This window comes from Nanorana parkeri, unplaced genomic scaffold, assembly GCF_000935625.1.
Source record: "Nanorana parkeri isolate BGI_ZX_2015 unplaced genomic scaffold, ASM93562v1 scaffold678, whole genome shotgun sequence".
In the NCBI taxonomy this organism is placed as follows: domain Eukaryota; kingdom Metazoa; phylum Chordata; class Amphibia; order Anura; family Dicroglossidae; genus Nanorana; species Nanorana parkeri.
Genome location: NW_017306946.1, coordinates 361,067 through 372,612, shown reverse-complemented (window position 1 = coordinate 372,612; position 11,546 = coordinate 361,067). Strand labels below are relative to the sequence as shown.

The 11,546-nt window shown below is 40.4% G+C and overlaps 1 protein-coding gene across 1 annotated transcript in view; it reads right to left on the bottom strand.

Moving 5' to 3' along the window:
• GALNT1 (polypeptide N-acetylgalactosaminyltransferase 1) overlaps positions 1-11,546 on the bottom strand; it is a 109,253-nt gene that overhangs the window by 37,262 nt on the left and 60,445 nt on the right. The window contains 1 exon segment of the mRNA XM_018563586.1: positions 6,192-6,358. Within this exon segment, the coding sequence (XP_018419088.1) occupies positions 6,192-6,358 (167 nt within the window).

The window sequence follows — 11,546 nt, the reverse complement described above, 5'->3', positions numbered from 1 at the left end:
GATGTGACACCATGCAAATGTATTTGACAAAAGGAATTGTAGAAGCTCTATTGATCTTTGTATATGTGAATTCCTGTAATAATTTTGATTGGATCAACATGAAAAGGGGAAAAATAGTGTAGTAATGCTTATGTTTGTGAAGCATGAAGTCATTTGTAACTGAGCCTGTCAAATCAAGGTCACTGTATTTAATAAGCAACTACTGAAATGCTTTTATTAATTAAACGATCCTGGATATTCTCATTGACAACATTTCAGTAAATCTTTCTAACTTGGTCTCAAAGAGAAGACAGATTAGCAAATTGAACCACACGGCTGAGATTTGTCCTCAGATTTGGGAGTAATCCTGATACGCCATTTTTTGCTAGTGATTTTTTTTACTGCTAGAACTAGCTATTAGCAGCTCAGAGAAAATTTGGCTCCCTATTGTGTAAGCTACACAAATAGCACTGCTATTACCTAACTGAGCCGCGGCTCATTGGCTGCCTGCTCTGATCATACAAAGATTTTCCGGCCGGTTCCATCAATCAGCTGATCGAGTGATGCCGACCGAAATGGTGCCAACAGCTGCAAACACTGAATTTCGGCCAGTTCCTCAAAAATCAGCCGCAATTCGCACAATGTATGGACACCCTAAGGGTTCACACCTAGGTGGCATCATTTTTGCACATGGAAACTTGCATTTTGGCAGCTTAAGAAACATTGCCGGCAATGGACAAACGCACAAGAAAAATGTGCAAAATGCTTCTGCCGTGCATTTCCATTAAAGTCTATGGGCCAAAAATGCAATATTAACTTTACAAAAGGTCCTGCACCAAATGAAAAAAAAAATTAAAAAATGTGCCAGTTTCAGTAGCTTTACCGATACCTGACAACTCAGATAGATCTTAATAGTTCGACTTTATTAAATCTGGAGCAGCCATACTGACAGATTCTTAAAGATCTACTGCCACTTTACTCTGATCTGGTGTACAGGGAAACATCAGTGCTTACAGCGGGGGGGCATGTATGCGAGAGCCGCCCACTCATGGTTTACTGATTGTTAACACAGTGTCAGGATCCAAAACAACCAAGTATGCATTGCCAGCCCCATTAAACTGCAGGCAGGGAGATTACACAGCTGGCAAGGGAGGGATGCAATGTGACATTACCATATTTAGGTAATGTAAGCCAGTATCCCCCACCCCTTTTATTTACATTCAGCTGCCAGCCAGGGATTCTTCTTGCCAGCAGCTGAATGGGACAATGAAAGAGTCACTGGTTTCTAAAAAGTTGTCAGGCTGCATAGCCGACATTCTCTTAGTAACCCAATACACTGACAGTGGGTGGAGCCTTATGGGGGTACTTTGAGAGCCCAGTTCCCCATCAGGTCCACTCTGCTACTGATTGACAGCAGGCAGTAGATAGATTCCACAGCCAATTGCCAACCTGCTAGTGGCTATGAAATTTACAGACTTGCCTGCTGCCAATCAATAAAGTGGACCTGATGGTGAACTAGGCTCTCAGAGTTTCCCATCAGGCTCTGCCAACACATAGTGTAAGTCCTTAAACCCAACAGGTACATGAATCTGGGGCAAGCATTTGTCATGTGCATGCACAACAGATTTGTAAAAAGTGTAATAGAAACTCTTCAGGAATTTCAGGGATTGTTGTTAGTATCAGACATGTATATATAAAACACAGTTCACAACACTACAATAAATAAGTAATGGTGCGGTCAACAGAGGCATACCTATGGTTGTAATATATGTTCAAAAAATCCATAATGAAGGTTGTTACACCTATCTGTAGTCTATGAATTTGCAAACAACTGCACATAGACATTAGTTTCAGCCACAGCATCAGAACTGTTATCCAAACCAGAAATGACATTGACTAGTCAAGATGCATATTAATGGGAAAATGTGTAATATCTGACTGTGCCAGGTGATCTATTTTTTCCTGGTTTGGATAAAATATATGGGTATACTAAAAACATCACAAAAATACTTCAGGACCAAAATATATGTCAAGGCTGCTCAATATAACTAACTAAACACTTTTGTATAAGTGGGGAAAAAAACCCAAATCAAAAAAGCATTGAATCTTTAAATGATAGTACAAATACTCAGAAAAAGGGGATTGAAAGATATCATAATGAAACAAAACAGGAACTACAAAATTTGAAAGATTCCTTAGCCCATGTCCCAACTGCCAAATCTACATCCAAAATTTACAGTACCCTTTTATGTCTATCAGATGAAAATCTAGACATATGGAAGAATTGGAACATGACCTAAGTTGTATAATAACACCTGAAGAAACTTTTCTTACAACTATACTCAAGAATATATGTCCTACTTTACAAACATCCAAGAATTACAAATTAAGATTCTTCAGAAATGGCACTTGGGACATATCTAAATTCAGTTCAGATAATACTACGGAATGTTGGGGATATGGGCACAGGACTTGAGGACAGTGCGGGTTGTCTCGCTGGGTGATGTGAATGACAGACAGTTTGGCTACGCGTTGCGAGGCACTATGCCTCTTTTTCAAGCCCAAAGAAAGAGCTTGACAATTTTCTTTGGGCTTGAAAAAGAGGCATAGTGATCTGTCACAACGACTGCCGACAGTTCTCAAACCGCTATAGAGCGGCACTCTCGCTTCCGTTCAGCCGACGGTTCTCAGCCTGGCCAGCTGATTTCCCACGGTATCGGACGGCACGATTATTTCCACTGCACAGCCTGTTTACAAACAAGGCTACAGGACGGCAGATTTCTGGTGCTCCAGGAGCCCCCCAGCTGTCAACACCAACCTTCCTCCAATACCAGGGGGCTGAACTAGATACTCCAAGCCCATCGTAATATTCATACAGTCTAGCTGCAGAAGTCGGCTGTGACCCATGTTGACAGCACCATCCACCCTTCACCAGCAGGACATTGCCACGTTAATCCAACAGTGAGTCTCACATTTTTTATTATTTTAAGCATTATATCCTTTTTTAAACAACAAAATCTCTAGGTTGTAGTGCTCCTTTTCTGCTTTTGTCAAGATATGGTTCACATGCCCCAAAGTAAATCTAAAAACTTTAAAAGTTTTAACATGCTTTTAGTACACTTTAAAAGGAATTTAGCAAGCCCTGGTATACTTTTCGGTTGAACTCTACCAATGCTGATTAGATGCTCAGTAAATACCTGCCAGAGCTTGATAGCAGCGTCTGAAAGTGATGCTGGGTAGACTAGCATTTACAAATTTTGAAAGAACTGCTCGTTTAAAAAAACAAAAAATGTACTGTGAGAAATAAAGGGGTTGCCATTTTGTACCCCCTAAGAATATTAGTTTCCTATCATGCTGATCCAGCGGCTTGAATCCTTTCTAAGTCTCTCAAAAACAAGCATGTGGATCAGAAAACTATGGTGATGTCATAACTCCTGATCCACATAATGATTATGGACCAGTTAAATATTAAAAGGTATTGAATTCCAATAATTGCCAAGCAATTAGCTTGATAAAGGGAGAAGAGAGCAACAGCGGCTTTAGTACTCTCCCAGTAAAGGTTTCAGTTGAAGGATATTGGTTTTAAAGGATTCTTCATTAGTAAGCAGTCTTAAGATGCAGCTCCCTGTTCTGCATTATTTTTTTTTTTTACTATTTAGATGGGTTTTCATGCAAGAAAAACAGGAATACATTTATCTCTATGGAAAGACTAAGCTGTCATTCATGTATTTTTGGCTCTTCTGTTCATAGTTATACAAAACAAAATTAAAATATTTGCCACAATAAATTTAAAACACATTTTTCAACATACAAAAGGTTAATATCGCAAAATGCAAAGTGCTTCAGTACAAGTAGATAATGCTGACAGATTCTATTGAGTTTAACCCTTTCGCTGCCAAGCCCTCCGGAACATTTTTCAAATCTGCTGGCCAAGCAATTTTTGCACTTTTTTCCTATTGATTTGATTTTCAACTGCTGGGTTGCTAGCGTTTGTAAAAGACCCTCCAAACCATATATTTTCTGAAAGCGCATCCTCATCCCTCCCTGGGATGGCTCCAGGGAGAGATGAGACTCCAGATGCCGGCGGCGGGCAGCAGCGGTGCCGGCGGGGGGCCGCGCCCGGTATTTTTGATAATAGCAGTCATCAGCGGCTTGTGAGCCGCTGATGACAGCTATTAATTTAAAGGGGACAGTCTGCTGATCAGTTCTACTATAAGCTGATGGTCGCTAAAGCGACCATCACCTTATAGTAGAACTGTAAATGCCAGGTCCATACGGCATACTGAGCTGGCCAGCTGGAAGCACTTTTGTAGCTCCGTATGCCGTACGTCCTTGGCAGCGAAAGGGTTAAAATAGTTTAAGACCAGTCAACAACAGTTAATATCAAAGATGAAAGCAAATCTACAAAATAATAGAAATGATAGGTGTTTTGCAAATAATCATATTGGATATGATTGATTAAATTTACAGGCAAATGCCATATGACTGTTTTATCAATAGTAAATTTGGAGTGGAGGGAGCCAAGAGCAGATTTTGGATAACTGATCAGGACAATTGAGCCACACCTCTGCTTAAAGTAAGAGTGATTAGGACATATCCACCCAAGATGATTTTAATTGGAATGGACCTTGCTAGTAGATAAATTAAAGATTTTTACAATTGCAGAATTGCTGCATCTATCAGTCTTCTGTGTTGGCAGGAAAGGCTAAGTGTTAAAGGGCACATTTTAAGGGTTTAGGTTAAAAGTTTAGGCAGGTGCTATGTTTTAATGTCAGACATTTTGCAGTATCCTAAACTTTCTCTATATTGCAGAATTGATACACCTCTGATGAAGCCACACCCCTTGACGTAATGTACGTAGGGTGGAGTATAGGATGCTGAGCGATCGCACAGTGTCTGTGGCTGCTTACCAAGTTGTTTTATCAGAACCTTATTTTTATGAGTAGTATCTTTTTTAATAAAGTATTTTATCTTTTCGAAACCATCTGCACTACGAGTTTCCACTTTTTATTTGATGCATGGTCCATTTAGATGAATTAACTGCTTTCAACTCCTGAGGCTGGAAATAGGAGTCTGTACCTGAGTGGAGGAAATAACTAGGAGGTGTTTGGCATCAGGTGCTTCCTCTACCTGGTTTGAATTAGAGGAACAGCGCATATAGACCCTGGTGGGTCTCTGCTAAAGGTGAGGTGCATTCCTTAAGATTTCTCTGTTGATGGTCACAGGAGACAGATTACTTTACATCCACTTTATATCTTCTATTTTCTTAATAGACCGTTGAAGATCCAGGATTATGGACATTTTTGTAGCCATTATTTGCAAATGCGTTTTTTCTAGTTATTCTTTTCACATTGCATCACATTGTTTCACGGCTAGTATCTATTGTATTTGAGTTTTCATTATGGATATTTTGTAGCAACATATTGTGTTGCTACAAAATGCATGGTATACACATGCGTTTCTTCTATTGTTACTCTCACATTGTATCACATTGTTTCAAGGCCTGTATCTATTATATCTGATACTTTGTAGATTAATTCACACAGCGCGGCTTTTATTATTAATTATATATATATCGGACCACACAAATTTCATCTACTGCTTAACTCGATTGGAGTAGTGGCGCCAGGTTTCACATTCGCAGAATGGATACTTGTTTTCAGTGCTGAGGGATCCATGCTGAAAACTACCAAGAACTGTATCAGGGTATTAATGCAACGCCTCACTGCCTTGATAAAAAGGACAACCAGGAAGGACCTACCTCATATATAAGTGGTCAGATTCATTTTTCCATGGGGGAAAAAAATAAATCAGTGCTGCACTCCTTATGGCTAATACATATATGCTGCACTAGACTTGCCTTATAAACAGATGTCTAATGTTCTATAATTCAAAGACTTGTGGATGACATAGCCTGCTAAATAAATTGTAGGCCGACTATACTACATCTCTCAACTACCTCGGACTTAAAATTTAAAGTTACATTTCCAATGCACTTTGATGACCATTGGAAATCATTATGTAAATTATGTCCAAAGTAAGTCGCTGTGGCATGGCATGCATTTCACACAACTCAAAGTCCAACTTGCACAATATTTTACTGCTGTGGAAACTTGGTTTTGGTGCATGTAAACAATATGAACAAATACCAAAATACAACTGTACAAAAGAAAATTTCAGTTTAAACCTTTAATTAGGTACATGGTACTCACCTCGTTCACTGGCATCATCCACGAGAATAACCTCTTCGAGAAGGTGTCGTGGAGATCTATTTATAACACTGTGCACTGTCCTCAGTAATGTTGTCCAGGCTTCATTGTGAAACACTATTACAACACTTGTTGATGGTAAACTATCAGGGTATACTTTTGTTTTACACCTGAAAGAAAGAAATACAAAATATGTTACGAATTTAGACACGAAAATGGGCATTAATGGAGTAAATAAGATACTAGCACTTCCAGCTGTGAAGACCTGTAAGCAAGTAAAATGCCACATCACAATTAAAGTGACAATAAACCCTCAGATTTTTTAACATAAACCAATACTGTAATGTGTGCCTTACTGTAATCCATGGTTGTTTCCCTTCTCTTTGCTGCTCTTCCTTTTAAATCCTCATGTCTTCTCATGCTGGGGGAGAACTTCCCTTTGCAGCTGAGTGCCTCTTTCTGTAGTGCTGGCTCAGGTTGCAAACCAACACACAGACACCATGGGGGCGATTTACTAACCTAAACACACGCACGCACTAGGTGCGTGTGATTTTTACACAGCAAAACATATTTATCAACCAAAAAGTCTAAAAGCATATTTCCACTAATGCCATATATGGAAAAATCATGCACATGATCCATATATAATGCTGCTTCACAGTTTAGACAAAAATGGTTAGCTCATGCATTTACATTCCTGCATTCATCAACGCAAGCAACACAATGTAGAGCTAATTTACACAACATCACCTTGCAATTCATGCAGGGCTTTGCACAACACACCTGCTGGGTGTGTACACACTACAAAGGTGTCTAGATTCCACCAATAGATCATGCTGGGAGGGAACACACTACAGAGGTGTACACTTGTTCGTGGCATGTTTATAAGGTTAGTAAATCAACCCCCATGTATCCATTTCAGAGACAAGGCAGTCTGCTGCAAAACAGAAGTTCTGCCAAGCATGAGAACAGATACAGATTTAAAAGGAAGAGCAGCAAAGAGAAGGGAAACAACCATGGATTACAGTAATGCACACATTACTAGAGCTGCAGCTAACGATTATTTTCAAAATCGGTTAGCCGATTATTAAGTTCGATTAATCGGATAAAAAAATAAAATACATTTTAAAAAATGGCTCCAGTGATGGGACTACTATTTTTAATTGAGATTGTAGTACATCACAAGAGCAAGCTTGGAGCGGTGGAAGTAAAAAAGAAAGTGTGGTGTGCAATATAGTGAAATGAGAAGTGTAAAATTATACAGCAATGAATGCAGAATGGCACCGGCTATAGAGGACTCCAAAACCCAGCAATAGTACATTATACAGCACAATGCAGAATACCACCAGCTATAGAGGAATACAACAAATCCCAGCAATAGTACATTATAGCTGACGGTATTCTGCATTGCGCTATATAATGTACTATTGCTGAGTTTTGTAGTCCTCTATAGTTGGTGGTATTCTGCATTGCACTGTATATTGTACTATTGCTAGGTTTTGTAGTCCTCTATAGCTAGCGGTATTCAGCATTGCACCACTGTATAATGTATTGCTAGGCGTGAGGTGGGGAAGAGGTGGCGGCGCGCAGCTTGTGTGGAGCCGTGAACAGGGCCAACTAATCAGAGGCCGATTAATCGATGATTGAAAAAGTTAACAGTTTTTCAATAATCGATTATAATCGATTATGTCGATTAGTTGTTGCAGCCCTACTTTACTGACTACATTTAGTATGCTTTCTATATTGGCTTGATTTACTACGTTGACTATGTTGACTCTGCTGACTGGAGTGAGCCCACTATCTAATCCTGTGTTTTTTCCTTCTAGGATATCTGGCACGATAAGTTGTTTAATATGTATTTTTTTTTGTTTTTAATTTTACCCTCCCCCCCCATTATCTAGTTTAAAAGATCATCCAGTCTTTTAACCATTTTCCCCCCCAGAAATGCTGCATATTCCCCATAAAGGTGCAGCCCGTCTCGGCTGAAGAGCCGGTAACCGACTGAGAAGTCGGCCCACTTTTCAAGGAAACCAAAGCCCTCGTTTCAACACCAGTTACGGAGCCACTTGTTAAGTTCCCTCAACTCACGCTGTCTCTCCGGAGTGGCTCGTGGCACTGGCAGTATCTCAGAGAATACCACCGTGGTGGTCCTTTCCTTCAGCCTAGCACCTAAGTCTCTGAACTCCTTTTTTAGGACACTCCATTTACCTCCTATTTTGTCATTGGTGCCGATGAGCACCATGACAACTGGGTTGTGCCCCACCCCATCTAGTAACCTGTCAATTCTTTCCGCAATGTGCTGAACACGCGCCCCGGGTAAGCAGCACACTGTTCGACGCTCACGGTCCCGATGTAGGAGGCGTCCTGCTCCAGCAGTGTCACCCCTGAACTAATATTCCCAACATCCCGCAACCTGGCGTATTTGTTTGGGTTAACCAGTTCAGGGCTGACCTCTCTAGCACTCTTCCCTCTACCCCCTCTTGTGACCCAGCTTCCCACCTCGGGATCCTGCTCCTCCGCACCCCCAGTCTCATCTAGGCCCCCCTCCACCACAGCCTGGTGCGTTAGGTCCAGACTCTTTTCCATGTTGGTTATGCACCTCAGTGTTGCCAGTTTGCTGCTTAGATCCAGAATCTGGGCTTCCAAACAAACAACCCGCTCACGTTGAGCGCAAGTGTATTCCCCCTCAAACGCCTGTTCAAGGAACGCATACATTGCGCACGACGTGCCCCTCGTTGCACAACCACTCAAGAAAGACATTTTCCCCTTTATTTTATTCCCTGTTTTTGGTTTAGTGTTTTTGTTTTTATTATCCCAGGATTAATTAGGGGGTGTCGTCACTAAGAGGAGCTGTGCCTTTTGATTTGCTCAGTCTCCTACCTCTTAGAGCAAGGGCATATACCCAGAGGTATGTTGTGTAAAAACAACTGGCAAAATAATTTAACAGTAAACCTGTGCTTTGACCATTTGGGGAAATGGAGACCATTTTATTGTAATGCGGTTTCCCACAGCTGCTTATATTTTGTTTCCCTTCTCTTCTTCGCAAAGAGACAAACCCACTATTTCAACTTACAGGAAAGCATTTGTTTTAAACTAAACTCTTTAAAAAAAGGCACGTGTCAAAAGGAGGTCAGATACATGTTGTGGCACCGTGCAACTCCTAAGCAGTAGAGGAAGGAAAATCTGAATCAAGCTGTGATCTACCACGTGTTTCAAAAAACCTGATGGTAATTGTACCTTACCAACATTCATTTCTAATTTGTCCTAACTACAATCAAAAGTATTTAATAAATTATTTAAAGTAGAAGCTAAACAGTCCTATATAACAAACAAAAAAAAGCTCAAGTATACATAAAAAGATTAAATGTACGAACTTGGCAATAGAGAGGTCCTGGAACGTAACAGTGCCAAGTGTTATGACAGAAAAACAGATTCAAATACAGGACGCTTATTTGTTTTGTTAGTCCTATGGAAGTCTGGAAAAATATCAGCAAACTCCGACACATGCAAATACTTCCTCAGCACTTCCTCCCTACTTATTCAATTGTTCTGCTCAAGGTTTGGATGAAAGCTTAATATCTGGCCTTTACCACCTCAATAGCAATACTGTAAAGGTTTGTATTACCATACTGCACAATATTTTACTTTTCTGCCTCACAATACAAAAGAAAAACAAATGGATATTAAAAAAAAAATAAAAAAAAAATTATGCTCCCAGATATTCCTATATTCAAAAATAGAAAAGCGTACATAAACGTCAACTTACCCTTAAGACACTAAAAACTCCTTACAATCTCGATCCCCCTTCTCGTGGACTTCCTCATTTAGGAATCTCATGACCCAGATTAGACTCTGCTAGATATTATAAATCGTTGTTCTGAAGCCTGCCTAAAGAACTCAATAACGCAGCCAAAAATAATCTCTCCGTATTTGGAAGAATGGCGGCCTTCAAAATGACTCTCCCCAAATTACTATACATACAATCCCATTAAGGCCCCCTCTTTCCTTTTTTCAAACCCTTCAGCAGCAGGTCCTTCCGTTTGTCTGGCAGGGAAAAAGCCCAGATGTGCCGCACATATTATCTATAAATCCAAGCTTGCGGGTAGATCTTGCTCTTCCCAACTTACTCATCAAGTGGCTATTCTTGATCAGCTTCATTAATGTTGACGTCCCACTCAGGACAAACTCTAGGTCCAAACAGAACTCACTTTTCTGAAATGCGATTCACTAATGGATATCCTCCTTGCTTTAAAATGTAAACCCCTTAGTTCTACCTCCACTTATTCGTCGATTCGAACTACACTTACAACCTGGCAAGCTCTAAAAAAAAAAAAAAAAAACAAACACTCCCACTCTTCTATTCCGACCACCAACATACCTACCCTAAAACCGTACTAACTTCATACCACTCCTTTAACTTGAGAAATTGGAACAACTTGGGTATTATTTATGGGATATCTTCTCTAAGGAATCTTTGCTTCCCTTTTCCCAACTGGTTGCCCGATACAACCTGCTTCCACCAGAATTATACCGATACCTCCAAATTAAACACCTTCTAACGCAACAACACATTTCTTCAACACTTCCCTTAGACTCAGACTTACACCAGTTCCTTTTTGAAACAGTAGTTCCCCAAAAAGGAATTGCGTTATTTTAGGGCTGGTAATGATTAAAATTTTCGTGTTCGATTAATCAAATTTAAAAAAAAAAAAATCGATTAATCGATTTAATTATAACGCACATACAGATCCAACTACATTGGCCTATACACATACAGCACAGCAATGAAGTAATGAAGTAATAAAATGAACTAGGATCACACTAATCTAGCACGCTATTACTCTCAGGTGCCCCACTCAATATGGCCGCCGCTTGAGTGGGGCAACTCAGAATAATAATGTGCTGGATTACTAATGTATTTACATAGTATAGTAAAACAGTAAAGCCCTAAGGGTGATTTAAACATATTAGCTTAATATTTGAAGTAGCAGCACCTGTCTATTCCATTTCATGTAAGGACCTGATTGCAACATAATATCAGTGAATTTCAAGAGGCACATTTCTGGGAGCGAGATGGGTGGGTGGGGGGTTAATGGAGAGCCACATAGTGCATATATATAAGTTTAAAGATAAGATAGAAGCTTGGTGCTTCTTGGGCAAACTCACCGGCCCAAGTGGCTCCGTCGGCTAATGAAGGGAAGGGGTCCGGTGACGTCACGGACATAGACGTCACCGGACTCCTCCCCTTTGTTAGCCGACGGAGCAACTCGGGGAAGGGGAGAGGAGTCTGGTGACGTCGATGTCCGTGACGTCACCGGATCTCCGACGGGACTCCCGGAAGCCAGCAGAGAGGTGAGT